The sequence below is a fragment of the Octopus sinensis genome, linkage group LG25 (genome assembly GCF_006345805.1).
Source record: "Octopus sinensis linkage group LG25, ASM634580v1, whole genome shotgun sequence".
NCBI classification, from domain to species: Eukaryota; Metazoa; Mollusca; class Cephalopoda; order Octopoda; family Octopodidae; genus Octopus; species Octopus sinensis.
Window position 1 is genome coordinate 25,941,126 of NC_043021.1, and position 20,648 is coordinate 25,961,773.

Below are 20,648 nucleotides of genomic sequence, written 5' to 3' on the forward strand. Positions count from 1 at the left end.
ACTTGCAGTGTTTCCCCGACTTCAACATCAGTTCCAGCAACTGATTGTGTTGTGGTTGTTGCTGCTGTTGCTTTTGCACCTGTAATATGCCAGCTAATAGGTGTTCTATAATTAACCAGTTATGTTGGTTTGTGGTGAAGGCAATCTTAGAAGCTGTTGTGCAAACCACCAGTCTTCATTCTGAGACATTGATAAAAATGAAGTCAGTAAGTTAGACAGCCATAAAAGGGGTCTGAAGACCAACCCCACACCACATGCAATCAAGAGGAGACATTTATAGAAATGGATCATAACGATACAAGGCCTGCAGAAAGAGTGCAGATTCTCTTTAGGTTCAAGAATTCCATCAAACTCCTTCAGCCCAAACTGGAGCACACTGACTGCTCTGGATTGTTCTCCCACACACTTTACCCTCCATTTTGCTACATTATTCTACAGCATCGACATTCATTAGGATTTCTACAAAGAGAATGAAGATCTTGGTTTTCTTTTCGTTTTTCTTGTTTCACTTTTTGCATCTACCTTCTTTGTATTTTTCCTTCCCCTTTTTTCTTCTAAGACCAACATCCTGGAGATTAACGGCACGTTATATCTCAGTTTATCAGCTGAGTCTATCGTCAATATTGTCATGCCTCCTTCCTTCAAACAGGAAGGAAGAGCTATTTTCATCATCCTTGTGGCTATGGCGAAAGAATGTATCTGGTGGACGCGTCTGAAAGGATTGGAGACAAACACTTTCCTCTCTGGTCAATCTCTCATCAACTTCTTCAAGTACCACTTGAAAAGGAAAGTGAGAGAGGCAAGTTTTGTCAAGCGAATGTTTCAAAAAAAGATGGGTGAATGTAGCAAGGATGGCACTTATGAATGACGAAGCCACCTTGAGCATAATCCTATGAACCCAGAAATTTAAAACAGAGGGTTACCCACTTGCAAACAAATGTGGTAACATGTAACAATATTGACCGAGGTTACCGTGGTCTTTTCCGTAGGCTTTTCTTCCCACGGATAAACCTTATCTGCTTCCCCCTTTACACCTTACATCATGACACTGTGATACATGATCCCTATTGATCGTTTATTTTTCTTTTGTTCCTTTTCTTTTTTTTTCTGCTTCTTTCCCTTTTACGATCTCTTTTGATCAAAAACCTACCCCACCTTTTTTTCTATTTTCCCCCAAAAGAAAAGCTCTACTTTGTAATCTGTCCCGCCTGTGTGCAGCCCTGTGTGGCTAATAAAGAAACATATCTGCCAATTTATTGTATCTCTAAAGCATGAAACTCTTAGTAGCTTTTTTTGTAAATTGTGTATATCAAATGGTTAGGGTATTGCACTCACAATCGCAAGACTATAGTTTCAATTCCTAGACAGGGCAGTGTATTGTGCTCTAGATTAAAACCCTTAATGTTACATTGCTCTGTGGTCACTTTGGCACCTGTTGCATGGTATATTGTGCACCTGTTCAGACAATGTCAATTTGATGGAGAGAGGGAGCTGATGCTCTGCCCATATCTTTGATCAGCGTAAAGGAAACCATTTGATGAACAGGTCGTCCGCTAAAGACTGAACACTCAGACATCATCTTCAATAAGAGAGGCCATCATATAAATATATATATATATATATCATCATCATCATCGTTTAATGTCCGTTTTCCGCGCTAGCATGGGTTGGATGGTTCAACCGGGGTCTGGGAAGCCAGAAGGCTGCACCAGGCTCCAGTCTTATCTGGCAATGTTTCTACAGCTGGATGCCCTTCCTAACGCCAACCAGTCCGCAAGTGTAGTGGGTGCTTTTTACGTGCCACCTGTACAGGTACCACAACTACTATTTCCATTGATATTTATTTTGATGTTCATGTACTTGACTCAACAGGTCTCCTCAAGCACAGTGGATATATATATATATATATAAAGTATAAGGTATAAGTTGGAGGTGTTAAGCCCTCTAAGGGATAGAAGTATCCAGAGGCACTCGTGGTAATTACTTCAGTAAGTATGGTGCTTGGTATAAGGTGTGCAGCAGCAGGAAATTTAAAAAGGTAAACTGGAACATATATATATATATATAGAGAGAAAGACACACACACACACATATATATATAGAGAGAGAGAAAGACACACACACATATATATATATATATATATATATATATATATATATACACACACATACATATATATATATGATGTATGTATATATGCATATATTGACACAGACAAGCACACACAAATACATTCATACATAAACACATACACACACAGAGTCACACACACGTGTGCGTACTGAAGCAATACACCTTTCGTTGCTTACCTTTGACTTCAGTTCTCTGACCACCAATGTTCCAGCCAAATCCTTTTCTTGCACACTGTCTACCAAGGACTACAATATCCAATGCGCCACTTCCTTTTCATCGGAGGAGCACCTGGCTAGAGTTTACAGGTCACATGACCACATAATCTCCCCACACCACCCCTCGTAACGACTTATACCTCAAACATGTTACCAAGTCCCGTTAACTGCTGGGTGATAATGACATCGCAATAAATGTCATGGTTTTATTGCCTAAGTCTACCTAAGGTAATCAATCTGTTCAGAGCTCACCTCTCTACAGTACTTCAAATTACTGAATTAGGTTAAGTGGGTTGGTGGGAACTTTAGTACACCGGTCATATAACCCCCTACCTTTTAATTCAATGCATGTGTGTGTGCGTGTGGTCTAGTGGTTAGGGTGTTGCACTCATAATCGCAAGATCGTGGTTTCAATTCCCTGAACGGCAGTGCATTGTGTTCTTAAGCAAAACACTTCTCATTGCTCCAGTCCACTCAGCTGCAAATGGGCCACACCCTCTAAGGGACTGGTGTCACATTCAGGGGGAAATGTTGGCCTGTCCACCTAGACAGCAGTGGCGTGGCATCATTTGAAAGTTACAACAATGTGAGGAAGTGCATTGTGACCAGCAGGGTTTAACAACATCTGACAGTCTGGTTGCTATTATGCAAAAGTGTCGTAAGTCCAAAATGTTGCTTTTTCAGAAAACGAAAAAATAGTTTTACCATTCCATAACGAAACCGTTGTCCTACATTTTGACAATCTTTGATATCTTGGCATCTGAAGCAGCTGGAGATACGATTGTTTGACCAAAAGAACCAGCTATTGTAAGCGAAAATAAATATTCTTTTCTACTCTAAGCACAAGGCCTGAAATTTTTAGGGAGGGAGCCTGTCGATTAGATCGACCCCAGTATGTAACTGGTACTTAATTTTTAGGGAGGGAGCCTGTCGATTAGATTGACCCCAGTATGTAACTGGTACTTAATTTTTAGGGAGGGAGCCTGTCGATTAGATCGACCCAGTATGTAACTGGTACTTAATTTTTAGGGAGGGAGCCTGTCGATTAGATCGACCCCAGTATGTAACTGGTACTTAATTTTTAGGGAGGGAGCCTGTCGATTAGATTGACCCCAGTATGTAACTGGTACTTAATTTTTAGGGAGGGAGCCTGTCGATTAGATCGACCCCAGTATGTAACTGGTACTTATTTTTAGGGAGGGAGCCTGTCGATTAGATCGACCCCAGTATGTAACTGGTACTTAATTTTTAGGGAGGGAGCCTGTCGATTAGATTGACCCCAGTATGTAACTGGTACTTAATTTTTAGGGAGGGAGCCTGTCGATTAGATCGACCCCAGTATGTAACTGGTACTTAATTTTTAGGGAGGGAGCCTGTCGATTAGATTGACCCCAGTATGTAACTGGTACTTAATTTTTAGGGAGGGAGCCTGTCGATTAGATCGACCCCAGTATGTAACTGGTACTTAATTTTTAGGGAGGGAGCCTGTCGATTAGATTGACCCCAGTATGTAACTGGTACTTAATTTTTAGGGAGGGAGCCTGTCGATTAGATTGACCCCAGTATGTAACTGGTACTTAATTTTTAGGGAGGGAGCCTGTCGATTAGATCGACCCCAGTATGTAACTGGTACTTAATTTTTAGGGAGGGAGCCTGTCGATTAGATCGACCCAGTATGTAACTGGTACTTAATTTTTAGGGAGGGAGCCTGTCGATTAGATTGACCCCAGTATGTAACTGGTACTTAATTTTTAGGGAGGGAGCCTGTCGATTAGATTGACCCCAGTATGTAACTGGTACTTAATTTTTAGGGAGGGAGCCTGTCGATTAGATCGACCCCAGTGCGTAACTGGTACTTAATTTTTAGGGAGGGGGCCTGTCGATTAGATCGACCCCAGTGCGTAACTGGTACTTAATTTTTAGGGAGGGGGCCTGTCGATTAGATCGAACCAGTATGTAACTGGTACTTAATTTTTAGGGAGGGGGCCTGTCGATTAGATCGACTCCAGTATGTAACTGGTACTTAATTTTTAGGGAGGGAGCCTGTCGATTAGATCGACCCAGTATGTAACTGGTACTTAATTTTTAGGGAGGGAGCCTGTCGATTAGATCGACCCAGTATGTAACTGGTACTTAATTTTTAGGGAGGGAGCCTGTCGATTAGATCGACCCAGTATGTAACTGGTACTTAATTTTTAGGGAGGGAGCCTGTCGATTAGATCGACCCAGTATGTAACTGGTACTTAATTTTTATGGAGGGAGCCTGTCGATTAGATCGACCCAGTATGTAACTGGTACTTAATTTATCGACCCCAAAAGGATGACAGGCAAAGTCGACCTCGGCGGAATTTGAACTCAGGACATAAAGGCAGACGCCATACTGCTGCGCATTTTGCCTGCTGTGCTAACGATTCTGCCAGCTTGCTGCCTTAGCAAAAATAAATATTGAACAAAATGCATTTGTCCAAATTTTGGACATACAACAGTTTAACATAATAGTAACGATATATATAAACACGTTTGGGGGACACTACTTCTCCCTTTTTGATTCACTTTGCTCTAATTAAATATTCTAAATTACTTGAGATGCCCTTCCTGCTTTGTTTCCCTTTTCCTTTAATATATATAAACACATATACAAACTCACATATATCATCATCATCATCATCATCATCATCAACATCGATATTCCGTGCTGGCTTCGGTTGGATGGTTTGACTAGGATCTGATGAGTCAAGGAACTACATCATGCTCCAGAGTTTGATTTGGAAAGGTTTCTACAATTGGACGCCAATCCCTAATGCCAACCACCTTAGAGTGGTGTACTGGGCACTTTTCTCATACCATTGAGGTCACCATGTAGCTTGCAAGTCAACAATCCCTGGGCAAGAGGATGCTGTGTCTGTATGGGGTTTAGGGCATGGGGGAAGAGGTTGGGGGTAGAGCAGGTTTCATTAGAAGGGAGTTACATGGCTACTCACATCTCTGAGGAGGTAGGCCAAGGTGGATAAGGTGTCCAGGTGGAACCTCAGGTAGCAGGTGGTGGTGGTGGTGGTGGGATAAATGGGAGCTTGCAAGAATGTAAGGAGGGAGGAGTGTTAGGGGACATGGGAGAGGGAGGAAGGCAACATCTGTAAAGATTAGGAAGGGCTGAGGGTAAAGGGACGAAAGGGTTGGAAAGGCTACAGGGATATGAGCAGTAAGGGAGTAAGGATACCATTGATTGGGGCGCAGGGAGAAGAGAAAGGACATGTTTGAGTAGGGTGCAGTGTGGAAGGAGAGATAATCAGGGGGTCTGGGGAAGGGGATGGCCACTGTAACATGTGGGTGTGGAGAGCAATATTAATGGATGAAGAATGGCTAACAAGGGAGAGGGTTCTGGACAGCAAAACTGAAAAATGGTATCAGGATGGGGGTGGGGAAAGATTTTTGGTGGATGATAATATGGTGTGAGGGTTATATGAGGCGGGTTACATTGATTGAGATGCTCATATATATGCACCATGTGTTTATAGCAGTGCAGTTTCCTTTCTCGAACCACTGCATCTGCTCCCTCTAATACTCTGCCATCCAAGCACACTTACACAAACATTGCTCGTTTCATTCCTCTCCACTTTCCTCATGTCCTCTGCATTCGTGTATCAACACAAGCCTCACATAATCTGCTTTCCACTCTCTGGCCAAACACCTCCTTTGCCAGCAGCTCTGGCTAATTGCCTCAACTTTTCCCAGCCTCTTCTTACTCCAGCTGCTCTGCACTCAAAGCAGTTGCCTCCCTTGCTGACTACAATCGTTATAACCAGTCCTTATTCCACCAGAATGTTGTCCCTCTGGATTTCCTTCACAGCACGTCTTTCCAGTGGCTTTTAATATGCAGCCATACAAAAAAAAAATAATAAAAATAAGCAATAATTATATCAACCCTATCGGTCTTGGAGGACCTGTAAAAGACTTGGGTACAATCCCTTATCTTAGACCACACCGATAAGAAAAAAATGCAGTATTTATTGTAGAACTTTAAACTTGTGACATTATGGCACAACATATCTAATTACTGGTACACCACAACTTGACTAATTAATGCTGTATCACAATATAACTTTTGGGTTGGCCAAAAAAGTACATTTGGCTTTTTTTAAGTGAAAATAAAGCAAAAGTTTTAAATACAAAGTGATTTATTTAATGATGTTCTTTTATTTTTTATTTGTTTCAGTCATTTGACTGTGGCCATGCTGGAGCACTGCTTTTACTCAAGCAAATCGACCCCAGGACTTATTCTTTGTAAGCCTAGTACTTATTCTATCGGTCTCTTTTGCTGAACCGCTAAGTTACGGGCAAGTAAATGTACCAGCATTATTTGTCAAACGATGTTGGATACACACACACACAAATATATATTTATATATATACGATGGGCTTCTTTCAGTTTCCATTTGCCAAATCCATTCACAAGGCTTTGGTTGGCCTGAGGCTGTAGTAGAAGGCACTTGACCAAGGTGCCATGCAGTGGGACTGAACCCAGGACCATGTGGTTGGGAAGCAAGCTACTTACCACACAGCCACTCCTGTGCCATATAATTACCATTTCATTCCAGTATTTTCTGCCTTCTTGTGTTCAGATCCATTATTCCCTGCTCAATATTCCCTGAATTTCCTAGCCTTACTGGTAAAAAGCTCTTCCAGGTAAATTTGTGCATCTCTTCAAAGTTGAAGATTTGTCCATTTAATGAATTTTGAAGAGACCAAAACAAGTGAAAATCTGAAACAAGTGAGTATGGAGGGTGCAGCAAAACCACCCAGCCAAACCCCCAACAACTTCTGCTGCATCTGCAAAGAAGTGTGCAGTCTGGCATTGTCGTGATGAAAGACAATGCCCTTATGATCATCAAGTGCTGGACGCTTCCGGTGGATCTTGCATTTCATTTGTCCAACTGGTCACAATATACATCCAACTTGAAGGTCTTGGAATAGTGTTAACATAAAAGACAAAACCATTCCAATTCCACCATATTGAAAGCAGAACCTTCAGGTAAATTCCTGCTTTGGAGCTTGTTTGTGGTGGTTAACTGTGCTTCGCCATCATCATCTGTGCTTCACATTATTATAGACAATCCATCCATTCCGATCCCACCTGTCACCATTCTCTTCATAAAACGATCATTTTCTTTGTGTTTCTGCAATGAATTGCAGATGGAGATCCGTTGGGTGAAGTCAGCCGGATCCGATTAGTGTGAGACCTAAACATTGAACCTGCTGATGAAAGTGGATTGCATCACAGCTTCATTTGGATATTTGGTGACTATCTGTGACCCTCTTTGGTCATATAACAGGGGCTGACATCGTTGTTAATCTCAACTGGTCAGCCAGAGAGAGAGATGCATCTTGAACCAATCAAAATCTTAAAAACCACTTCTGGCACACAAGTTCCAGAACAGGGTCCTCTCTGGACACACTGAATATCTTCTGCTGCTTTCTGGTCTGTTTTAAAATGAAAAAAAGCTTCAGGTGTCAATCATGGTTGTTTTGGTTCTCCATTTACAGGGTGATCCCAAGCACCCAAAATACGTGTCTGGTCCCATGGGCAAGGGACAGACTGAAGTTAGCAACTTATTAGAGTGCTTAAAGTTTACTGTCAACAAAATCAGACTTTTTGGCCAATCCAATAATTAATGCTGGATCACAACATATCTAATTAATGCTGCGCAACAACCCAACTGATTAAGGTTGTACCATGTTTAATTATTATTCTTGCAGTTGTCATTTTCATAATAACTTGTAGACATTTCTTTTCTTTCAACAACGATGGAAACGATGTTGAGAGCAGCTGATGTCATCACCAGAAGAAGAAGAAGAATGAGAAAAGAAAAGAAAAACAATAAATAAAAGAAAAGGGGAAAATATAAATAACAAATTTACTGAAAAATTTACATATGCAGCTTTTAGCTCTTACCCTTAATATATGTCTGTAGGATGCAATCAGAGAGGAAGAGAAGAAAAAAGAGAAGAAGCTGGAGGCAGAGGTTGGAAGTGGCATGAAAGCCATTGGCAGGGAGGAGGAGGGAAAAGGAGGGGAAGGTGGAGGGTTTGAGTTCAAATGGAGTCGGAGAAAGAAGAAGGAAGAGAAGATTGAATTGAGAAAAAGTCTACCAAATCTAATTTCTGCTACAGTACACGCACCCTGGGTATCATGTGCTTGGGTCGAGCACCACTGCTGCTGCTGCTGTCACCGCTCAGTGAACCGTAGCCCGAACTTTCACTGGTGCAGTCGTCGGTAAAGTGAACGCGAGAGTCCTTAGATTTCCTCAGCGATGTCGATGAAGACGACAACGAAGGAGGAGAAGAGGTGGAAGAAGTTGCAGAAGAGGAATTCTGTGCAAGAGTACCAAACAGTCGCGATCCGGATCCTGTTTCTGACCACAGACATGAATCTGATTTTCCTAAAGCAGTCTTTTTCCCATGCACTGATTTCTCTGAAATAACAGAAGAACCGACAGAGATTAGTAAAACAACGGAGTCATTAGAATGGTAGGAGTTGAAAATAAAGAAAAGATAACATTAATACTTTGTTTTGTCTTCCCTTGCAAATCTATTTATATTTCAATCTGTTCAGTCAGAAGATCAACTGTTAAGCTGCTCACAGCAGTGAATTATGCCCCCTTGCCTTTGTCTACTTCACCACCAGGTGGACTGGGCAAAGGACAGTTATACATCTTGACAACAGATTTTACAGCAGCACTTTTTAGTTGAATGTGAATTAACATCATCTTCATTAAAGGTTTGGTTACTGTAATGACCTGTGTCACAGGGAGGTTGGAAATATATTTAGGAAACATCTCACCAAAACTGTTTACAATTTCAAAATTTTAATTTCATATACACCATGGAAATGCTCCAACTCATATATATATATATATATATATATAATATATATATATATATATATATATATTATATATATATATATATACTTATATATACATACATATTTATTCATATACATACATTATATATATGTATATATATATAATACTATATTATATTACATTATATTATATTCTACGCTTGAGCTCCTGGACTCATGAAGCCAGTTACATGTTTTCCAAGGTGTATAATTGATCAAGATGGCAATATTGCCCCTCAATGGGATGCTGGTCTGCTGCCTGAGGTTCAAGTCTACCAATTTTGATGGGGAGGGGATTGAGTTGATCCCAGCGTTCGATTTGTATTCTATTGATCCTAAAAGGATGACCTTGTTGGGATCTGGGCTCAGGATGGAAAGAGCCAAAAGAAACGAGTCATCTCCTCTGGATGTAAATTTTCACCACTTCATCCCACGTCTTCTTGGGTTTCCCTCTTCCACATCTTCCATCCACATCTAGCAAGCAGCACTTCTTTAAGCAGCTCTCGTCCTCCTCCTCCATATGTCATTATCAGTTTCGCTGCCATTCAGTATCACAAACATACTAAAAGAAGGCAGCCGAGCACCTCTGACGTCCGTCCTTCAGTACTGAAGCCTAAACAACAACAACAATGTTCGGTGGGGAAATAATAATAATACTTTGCATTAACCTTCTTTCCGGGAAATATTCAACAATTGCAGGAGATCCGCAACGGTGGCATCCACATTGTAGTCATTTTCTTCCAGATATTTCCGGATGACTTCTCGATCCTGCAATGTAAGGAACAGGTTCCCAGCTCAGAGTCAACTTTACATCTCAGCAATGAAACATATTGCACTTGCAATGAAATAATATCAAATCAGTAACGAAAAAATATTATATCAATACTATAAAAAAAAATGCTAACAATGTTTCCACAGCACTCATATCTCATTGGCTCAATGCACTTAGGAGTAGTAGTAGTAGCAGCAGCAGCAGTGGTGGGGGCCATGCACTATGAGAGTGCATCGCTGCATCCACCATTTGTTAGTGATTCTCAACTATTCCTTTGCACCAATCCGGTGACAACCCCCCTAAAAACCCAAACAACCAAAACAGCTGAATTCTCTCTCTCTCTCTCTCACACTCAGTTTCTTTCTTCCTGAAGAGTTCATCTTGACACCTCATCGCCAGCATTTTCCTCTCCTTCCAGCTTTATAGAATGTGGAATAGCCAGGTATCTCCTCCGTGACAAGCCACCCGTGCTTGCCTCTCTCTCTCTCTCTCTCTCATACTCCAGCCTCTCAACACCCAGCATAAAAACCACCCTTCCCCTCCCAAATACCCACCACCACCACTCATTTAAGGGGGATTTTTCCTTTCCACGTGTTGCAAGTTCATTGACAACCTCACTGGCGCTGGTGGCATAGGAAAAGCTCTCAGCGCCAAGTGCCGAGTGGTTGGTATTAACATGGGCATCCTGATATAGACACAATACCACAACAGACTTTGCAGTTCAGCATAGTCCTGCCGTTCAATGGAATCTGGGAAACTGACTGATGCCACTTTAGAAAATGGATGTTAAATGATGAAGATGAAACTATTAAAGAACTGTGTCAGTCTACTTTCTTTGATTCTTCATCGTAATCCTTCATTCCACTTATATTAGAAATGCCTCTGGAAATGATAGAGATAAACATCAAAGCATTTATTTCCCCAGTTCTTAAATATTTTTTTTTAACTTTAGAAACCATACTTAAAAGGTGTATTTTAAAATTGGACATATTTCTCAGTGGATAAACATACAGCACCTAAACTATTAAAGATAAGGTTGTTTGCACTGTGATGTTTGTTTAAGGCAGGTGTAAAAATATTTTATCCTTGTTATGGCCACTGTCTAGCTTCCGAAGGCAACTTATTGAAATCACATGCACAATACCAAGATAATCACAAAATCAAATCTACTAATTATTACCATCATCAGTTTGGCATACATTTTCTCATGCTTGCATGGGTCAGACAGAACTCATTGAGGTATGTTTTCTATGGCCGGATGCCCTTCCTGTCACCTACCCTCAACTGCTTCCAAGCAAGGAAATATTTCTCTATGGCTGGACATCCATTCACAGAAGACTAGAATTGAGGGTCACCACTTTTAGGACAGTGACATTCAGTTACAACTATTGTATGATTCAAAACATAGAGACACAAACAAACACACACACATGGTAGGCTTCTTTCAGTTTCCATCCACCAAATCCACTCACAATGCTTTAGTCAGCCCAGGACAAGAGCAGAAATGAATTTGAACAAGATGCCATAGAGTAGGACTGAACTCAGAACCACATGGTTGGGAAACAAACTTCTTAACCCCACAGCAATATCTCCAATAACAAATAACTCCAGTAAAACATTAGAAGCATTTTCAAATATGAAGATATTCTTTCGGTTTGCTTTCTTCTCAAGAGTAGCAAGTGTGTCTTAATGCCTGCAACATTTCTCAACAACAAAAGGTCGTTCTTTCCAAGGGCCAAAGGTCGTTCTGCAAGTAATTCCTGGTTCCTCAATGTGGAGTAGTTCTATATTTTTCAGTTTCGTAAACAAAGGGAATAAGATGATGGTAGGTGGTTAAGCAAGAAGCTCAACCACAATCCCTGCAACATAGGGGTCGTCTTTTATTGATCAGGAACCTTGGAAGGGATTAATTAAACCATCTGACACCAAACCACTTCAGACTGTCCCCTGGTTCTATGATACAAACTTCATATTTCAAAGTAAAATTCCATGTTAATTTATGATTTATAATTACCAGCTTAATTAAGACAGTTATTTTACTAAAATTCTTCATCATTTTAAAAACTGATTGAAATAAAAACAGTCTCCGTCAACAGGAATATGGTAAGAAAAGGGTTATCAGACACTGGTGGGAGTGTGGAATTGTCCAGCAGCACAAAAGCTTAGTCTTTTGTAAACAGATGTTGGCAACAAAGAAAAGATATAAACAAAAAAACAACAATATAAAATGAAAATTGAAAAATCATGAATTATGAACCTGGCAGCCAGTGGCTCCGATGATTTCCTGTTGGATAGATTTTAGGTCTCGTACGGCACGCACCACGCCAGACTTCTCATCTCGATAAATAGTTTTGGGGTTGATCTTATTTTTCAATTTACTTTTGTCATCACTGAATATCTGGAAGAAGAAAATGACAAGGAAAAATCTAATAAAACAAAAATGATTTAGCAAGAATATTACCATGGCAACGGATTTCTGGAAACTTCTACTCAAATTCCTTTCACTAATTAGATATTGTATACTGAAATTATTCCAGCTTGTCACATTGTGTCATTGCAAAGAGCCATGTTTGCTTGTCAGACTAAAGCATCTAATTTGGATGAACGAAAGCCAGAGAAATCCTTTGGTGTAACAGCATCACAACTGTCTGCGGAACAAGAGTCCGAGTCCTACATGTGGCTTTTTGCCTTTGCTTTTTTTTTTTCCTGTCCAAGGGATTTTTAATCTTACATTATGAGTGATTATTGGGATACAACATTTATCCAAAGTCATTTACATAAAAGTCTATCACCCCCCTCACTGTTTTAACGTCCACTCTTCCATGCTCTCTCTCTCTCATGGGCCCAACAGAATTTGTTGAGGAAAATTCTCTGCAACAGGATTCCCTTTCTGTCGTCAACCCTCATTTGTTCAGCAAAAAAGTTATTTTCTCTTTGGACAGATTTGTTTTCTTGCAAGACAGGAAATGACACTGCTTATATGACAGTGATACTCGTCTACGACTGCTACACAATGTTAAAACATGGAAACACAAACATACACACGTGTGTGTGTGTGTGTGGAAACAGATAAGGGTTGTCAAGAGGAATGTACTGCAGGCGTAACAATGTGTGGAAACAACTGTAGCAATATGAAATAAAGAATGTTGTTCAATCCGTGTTCTCCAATTCATCTCTCTGTATAATCTTTATTTACATATATAAACATCATCATCAACAACATGATTATAGTGTCACTTTTCCATGCTTGCATGGGTTGGACAGGAGTTCATTGAGACAGATTTTCTACAGTTGGATGCCTTCCTGTTGCCAACCATTATCCGTTTCCAAGTCAGGTAATATTTCTTCATGGCCAGACACATTTTTGTAGAATAGTGGAGATGAATGACACCGCTAGTATAACAGTGACACTCACTTCCATCCATCATGCAATATCAAGACAAAGAGATAGAAACATAGACTCATAGACACACACAAATAAGACAAAGTGGTGCCACCTGGGTATCAAATATTTCTCTGTTTATATTTAATATATTTACGTTTAAATCGTTGGGAAATGAAGGGCAATAACTCTGGACTAACAAATGCGATGTTTGAGTAGACGAGAAAAGGTTGGTGTTTAGCTTCAAATATCACTTTTCTTTCAACGCTGAATATATTGAAAGCAGGCAATGAAAGGTTAATTAGAAAATTAATGAAAATTATGTTCAACAGAACATTGACCAAAGAAACATTGCAGTAAATGCAAAAAGGAAATAAATCCTAACAGACAGCAAGGTTTATAAATCCATCGTTTGAAGCTTTGGAGGTTCCCAGAAGAGTTCAAACATTTGTTTGACAGTAACAAAGACTCTTGTTACACCAACGTCCATTTTCAACCCCAACCCCCTCCCCTTGTAATGCCATTTGATCATTACACAAACCCGCCGCATTGTAGAATGGCCAGGACATCTGGGTAATGTCCGAGGGGATCCCTATCAACAGCCACATCATCTTGTCTCTTTTCTAGCTTGTGACCAATATTCCTCGCCAACAAAGCATGATTTAGAGACCAATCCAAATTCATTGGACTCCAGTTGGGGCTGCTCCAAACAAGGAGACTCAATAAAAACTTGAAAATGGATTTGCTGAACCAGGCAGAGTTGAGAAGCTTGCTTTCCAACCATGGGATTTTGAGTTCAGTCCCATTACAAGGCACTTTCAGCAAGTGCCTTCTACTACAGCTCCAGCATGACCAAAGCCTTGTGAGTGGATTTGACAAACAATTACTAAAAGAAGGCCATCATGTGTGTGTGTGTGTGTACACCCTCTTCTTCTTGTTGTGTGATGATCGTAAACAACTGTCCCCGTCATGCAAGGGATGTTCGTTTCCAGTCTTCCAAGAAAAACATGTCTGACTAAGGGGAAATATTACTTTGCTTAGAAACATGTGAGGGTTGTTGACAGGAAGAGCATCCAGCCATAGAAAACCTGCCTCAACAAATTCCATCTGATCCATGCAAGCATGGAAAAGTGGATGTTTAAATCATTATAACATCAGGTCTATATTTGAGCTGATGTACGACCTCAGCACAACACAAAGTCCGCAACTATTTACTGAGATACCAATTTACATACACAAGCTTAATAGTGACAAAGTTATTTTGGTAAAGTTTTCATTATTTTCAAAATTAATTTAAACAAACACTCGTGTATTTCAACAGAAATTTGGTCATGAAGGAATTAAATTGAAATCCAGTTTTTAAGCGGAATTCTTGATTATAAAAATCTTATTTTTATGAATCAACAATAGCTAACAAGAAGTGCAAATTGCAAATGAGCCAAGCAGCCATGGCTGGAGAGGATATGAAGAATATTGGATGATATACAGAGTTGAGATATATATATAATATAGAAGTGACACAGGTGTAATATTTGATGGGAAAGAGATGGAACTCGTGTGTGTTTGTAGTAGAAGATACCTTTGATGGGGGAGGCTAAGAGAAGAAGACATGGAGAGAAATGGTGAAGATCTTGACATGTTTGGCCTCATACCAAATAGCCTCCAACACTTCCATATCCTCAAAACCACACAGACACATTTATTTCAGTTGGCAACAGAAACGCAAATTGAAGTCTCCCTTAATAAGAAATTAATGTTTATTGACAACAGAATTAACTAAATTTATCCTTTTAAAAAAAAAAAATAAAATGCGAAAAAAACTTGTATATCGCTCAACCCATGCCAAAGTTGTTTCGCCCGAATGGTCAAGCACACACACAATCCAACAATTACAATAATAGAGACGTCCGTCAATCCAACCCATCACTTGTTTAGACATACCAATTAAGCAATCAAATTAATTATAGTGCAAACTAATTAGTGGTGTCTGTTCATCCACACTGACACCAAACACCTCAAACACAAAACGGAAAAGTAAAAGCAGATCTGTTGAACTTTGGCCTACAAAATCTATGGCATCTTCTAACCTATACTGACAAAGGCACTGGAACATGAAAGACATACATATATACATCACACACACACACACAGAGTAGCCTCTTTCAGTTGCAGTCTATCAAATCTTCTCATGAGGCTTTGGTTGGCTCAGGAATAAAGGAGAAGACTTCTGCTCAAGGTGCCATGCAGTAGGATCGAACTTAAAGGCAATGGTTGGGAAGCAAACTTCTTAACCACACAGCCATGTCTCCGCCTATATTCAAGATAAAAATACATCCTGTACGTTTGAATTGTTTCCAAGGCTGTTTGTGTGAGAGAGAGAGAGGTTGGGTGGAGGTGGAGGAGAATGAGATTCGAGTGGTGGCCTACCTTTAGCCTGATGTTGGCAGGTGATTCAGTATTGTCATGGAGCCAGCGCAAACTTGAATAGTGGTCGCCATTATGGTAAGCAATGTGAAGCTGTGCTGCTGTGACATCTTTAGAACCTTGTATCTGGAAATTTAAACAAGTTTACACATTATGTAGATATGTACAAACATACACTATTCAAATATACATATATATATATATATATATATATATATATATATATATACATACACACACGATGTGTAAGAATACAGACAGATTTAGTGTTCAGACCAGATCAAATATTTAAAATCTAACATCAAACGATGGCAGATGGGATCCAAGCAGACAAGAATTGGTTGTATGTAATGTAGTGGTCAAGTTGATAAAATTGTAACTAAATAAAAGACGGACAGGAGGTCGTTAAATCAAAGCATTTATAAATTAGTTATACACAACTGACCATAAATTAAATTAAGCAGAGAAAACAGGAAGCAAAAGTTCACATCCTTCATAGATAAGTAGATATCCAGAAACTTAATACTTTACAGCTGTTTCTGAGATGTGGTGATCAGTAAGTGCAACAATGTGTATTGTGTGTACATATATATGAAATAAATTGGTGTTAGTGAATATATTTTCTTTATTACTTTTGAAATTAATTGAAATAAAGTGTATTTCAATAAATTCGGTTAATGAGCAAATGGCCAGGTTGACAAACTTTAATACAGTCAACATATTGTAATATTAGAAAGCTCAAACCTTGTCTCACTTCTGCCTGGCCAATAACAAGTTGTACATAATCTTGTATCATGTATTTTGTTAGATTTTGTTTTGTTTTGTTTTGTTTTACATGCAAAGGGTGAGGACAAGAACTTCCACCTTAAAAAATACAGGTCCAAGAATTTCTGATAAAAAAATGTAACTAAAACTTACTAGCAAAAAAGGAGAATTTAACTGATGAATGACTATATGTACTTGATGAAGGCGGCCAAAAGCAGCAATCGCATCGTTACCCGCATAGGTCCCAGGTTTTTTCAGATTGTACACTGTAAAGGAAAGAGAAATAGAGAAATAACAACAACAACAACAATAATAATCCTTTCTACTATAAGCACAAGGCTCAAAATTTGGGGGAAAGGGGCTAGTTGATAATAGCAAGCCCAGTGCTTGATATTTCATTGACCCCGAAAGGATGAAAGGCAAAGATGACTTCACCAGAATTTGAACTCAGTACATGAAGATGGATGACATGCCACTAAGCGTTTTGTCTGGCAAGCTAAACATCTTGCCAGTTCGATGCCTTATCAATAATAACAACAATAATAATAATAATAATAAAAAACATTCAGACAAATACATAACAAAAACACCAGGATTTAGAAGTATATATAACATAGAGAAAATAGCACTACTAGGCACTGCACACCTCCTACATGAAACACTTTCAATATGATGGAAATAAGAGCACCACAACAAACCACAGCCCATACCTGAGGCACACAGAGCTGCGCTCGGTGGTGCAAGGAAAAAAATTAAAATAAAACTACTGAATAACAATAATTATTATTATTATTATTTTCCAATTGATTTGCATTTTATTTCATCTTAGTAGTAGTAGTAGTAGTAGTAGTAGTAGTAGTAGTAGTAGTAGTAGTAGTAGTAGTTGTTGTTGTCATCGTCATCCTATCTGCTTCAGGCATAAGTATTTGAATGGTTCTTATTTTACTGACTCCAAAAGAATGGAAAGCAAAATTATTTCAACAAATTTGGAATCAGAGTGTGAAGAACTGCAACAAATATTGCAAAATATCTTTTCCAACATTCTAAAGATTTTGTCAGTTCACTAACCCAATCATCATCATCATCATCATCATCGTTTAACGTCCGCTTTCCGCGCTAGCACGGGTTGGACGGTTCGACTGGGTCTGGGAAGCCAGGGGCCGCTCCAGGCTCCAGTCTGAATCTGGCAGAGTTTCTACGGCTGGATGCCCTTCCTAACGCCAACCACTCCGTGAGTGGATTGGGTGCTTTTTACGTGCCACCTGCACAGGGGCCGGAGGGTCCGGCATCGTCACGACGATAATAATAATTCCATGTGTGTGTGTGTGTGTATATATTATATATATATATATATAATCCACACACTGACAGAAATATATGTACCTGTGCGGCATAGTCCACATTAAATATGGACCTATTAAATATAAGAAATTTCTTGATGACTCTGTGCTAGCAAAAACTATAAAAAGACACAGAACACTGTTCCAGTATGACTCATCTAACTCATGCTAGCAGGGGAAAAGCAGACATGAAAACAATGATGACAATGTCTTGGAATTGCTTTGTGGTTTGGGACCCATTAAGAGGAGCTGATAGGTTTATCCAGCAGGTAAATCTAAATCTCTCCAGAATCAAAGAAAATGAATTAGTTTAAATAATTATGGAAGCAGTTCTCAGTGACAGAGCATGTCTCAGAATTTGCCAAACTGTGAGCCTTAGAAATTCACTGGGACCTATCTGTCTCCATACAGGGCACTGACAGAAAGTCTGTCTGAAGGAACCTACGACTTTCTCAAGTCATACACTTGATGGGATCCGAGTTCAACATAAGTCCAAGCAACACTTAATTATACAGTGCTCCCACTGTTTACAGCAATAACATTTAAAACCATGTTGTGAACGATAATGTGTAGTGAACCAATTTTAGAGTTAAATGCCTGGACCACCAGCACCAAACACAGCAATGAGACATGCTGTTATTTTAGGACCATGCTTATTAAGTCTGACACAGGAGATGATTAGAGAAGAGGGTCGTGGTCAGAGAGGCTCAATGAAAATAACTTACAATAATGTTCAAACTGTATGTTGTCTTCGACGAATGGTGCAAAGTCTTTCTTGTTTTTTAACATGTATTCAACAACTTTTAACCGATGACAATAATGGTTGCGGCCGTGTCCCTCGAGTTGGTCACCAAGAGCACGGAACAAACAGTTTCTGCAACAACAAGGAAAGAGATATACATATATATATATATATATATATATATATAGTACACAAACACACGTATATAATTATATAGGCATACACGCATAGAAAGACAAATAGAAGAAATTCATAAATCACAAATATAAACAGTTGCAAAAATAATTTTTAAAACAATCTACAGCCATGGCTGAGTGGTAAGAAGTTTGCTTCCCAACCACATGGTTCCAGGTTCAGTCCCACTGCATGGCACTTTTAGTGAATGTCTCCTATTATAGACCCAGGCCAACCAAAACCTTGTGAGTGAATTTGGTAGACAGAAACTGAAAGAAGCCTCTGTGTGTGTGTGTGTGTGTGAGAGAGAGAGAGAGCTTATTTCCAGTCACTGGTGTCTGTTTGTTTATGTCCCCAAAACATAATAGTTCAGCAAAAAGAGAAGGAGAGCATAAATACTACACTTAAAAAGATAAGCACTGAAGTCAATTTGTTTAAATGAACCTTTCAATGTGGTGCCCCAGCATGGCCACAGTCCAATGACTGAAACAGGTAAGAAGTAATGAATACAAACACACATCACACACACACACATAAACTAATGCACACAAACATTTGTTCATACAGTCACACATACACACACACCATATATACATAGACATACACACACATCACATATACAGACATACACACACAGACACACACATCACATATACATAGCTTTACACACACACACACATGCATTGGGATGAACACTGGCAATTGTGTTTTGCTTGTGCTTTCTCAACGTTACCTTCCTAATGGTAACCAGTGGAATGTGAACGAGGAGAGGAACCTGTTTGTCAGTCAGATGGACTGACATAATCAGAGTTATGTCCCTTGTCTAAACAGTCATTTGTCTAAAAGAGTTAAATAAATATTGATTCCTCTCGGCTTGTGTCACATTTCCTCTCGCAACTTCCATCGGAATCTTCCTCCCTGGCTTTGCTGATCCAGCAAGATTAACTGACAGCTTCCCAGTTGATTATTGACAATGATTTATTGATTGATCAGTGGAATTTAGCAATATCACACACACACACACACACAGAGTGATCAATAAAGCTAGCATTTGGTATATTTAGGATGTAATACAAGTGAAGGAAGGTGGGAGAGGGGGACAGAGAGGGAAGAGGGAAAGGGTGGAAGAAGGGGAAGGGGTAGAGAAGTGAACATGAAAAAAGTTGACAGACAGACAAAGAGAACGGTTGACATGAGAAGTCGTCAAAACTATCTGATCAATAATATTTCATCAATCACACAATGGAACCTGCATCTCTCTCGCTCCCCACCCCCCAATGTACACTGGTTACAATTTTCTGCCTCATTCCCTACAAAAACAAGAAACAAGAAACACTTCTGTTATAATAAATAGGTGTCTTTAGACCCCAACACAAACTGATGTCAATAAGGGAGTGACTAAATTGTTATTTAAGTTGTAGGATATAGCAGCCAATTGACCCTCAATTAATTAGATCTTTTTTCAAATCTTACATTACTGGGCCTCCTTTCTGAAGCCAGTAGAAAGAACTGTTGTAGTAGCAGTGGTGGTGGTGATGGTGGTGGTGGTAGCAGTAGTGGTAGCAGCAGTAGCAGCAGTTGCTGGTGGTGACAGTGAGAATCCCCAGCTGACTGCTTGAGTAAGCAAGTTTCTACTCTGGACCAACCAAATAACTCAGCACAATGGATGACTCTACAATTAGAAAATTACTATTTTTAAATCTCACAACGAGAGATATTCAGCAACGGTACTTTGTAGTAAAGATTGTTTGCTAACATAACATGGCAGCCCTGGTTTAGGATGAATGTTACTGTAATTT

At 39.5% G+C, this 20,648-nt stretch overlaps 1 protein-coding gene across 2 annotated transcripts in view; it reads right to left on the reverse strand.

Annotated features, from left to right (window-relative positions):
- Window positions 1-8,242: 8,242 nt before the first annotated feature.
- The window catches only part of LOC115224381 (OTU domain-containing protein 3), a 47,690-nt gene continuing 35,284 nt past the window's right edge, over window positions 8,243-20,648 (reverse strand). For both annotated transcript variants that reach the window (XM_029795266.2, XM_036513257.1), the window contains exons 3-8: window positions 18,659-18,807; window positions 16,747-16,859; window positions 15,832-15,954; window positions 12,280-12,420; window positions 9,919-10,018; window positions 8,243-8,819 (exon numbers count right to left, since the gene is read on the reverse strand). In XM_029795266.2, the coding sequence (XP_029651126.1) occupies window positions 8,512-8,819; window positions 9,919-10,018; window positions 12,280-12,420; window positions 15,832-15,954; window positions 16,747-16,859; window positions 18,659-18,807 (934 nt within the window). In that variant the 3' untranslated portion in view covers window positions 8,243-8,511. The remainder of the gene's footprint in view (window positions 8,820-9,918; window positions 10,019-12,279; window positions 12,421-15,831; window positions 15,955-16,746; window positions 16,860-18,658; window positions 18,808-20,648) is intronic.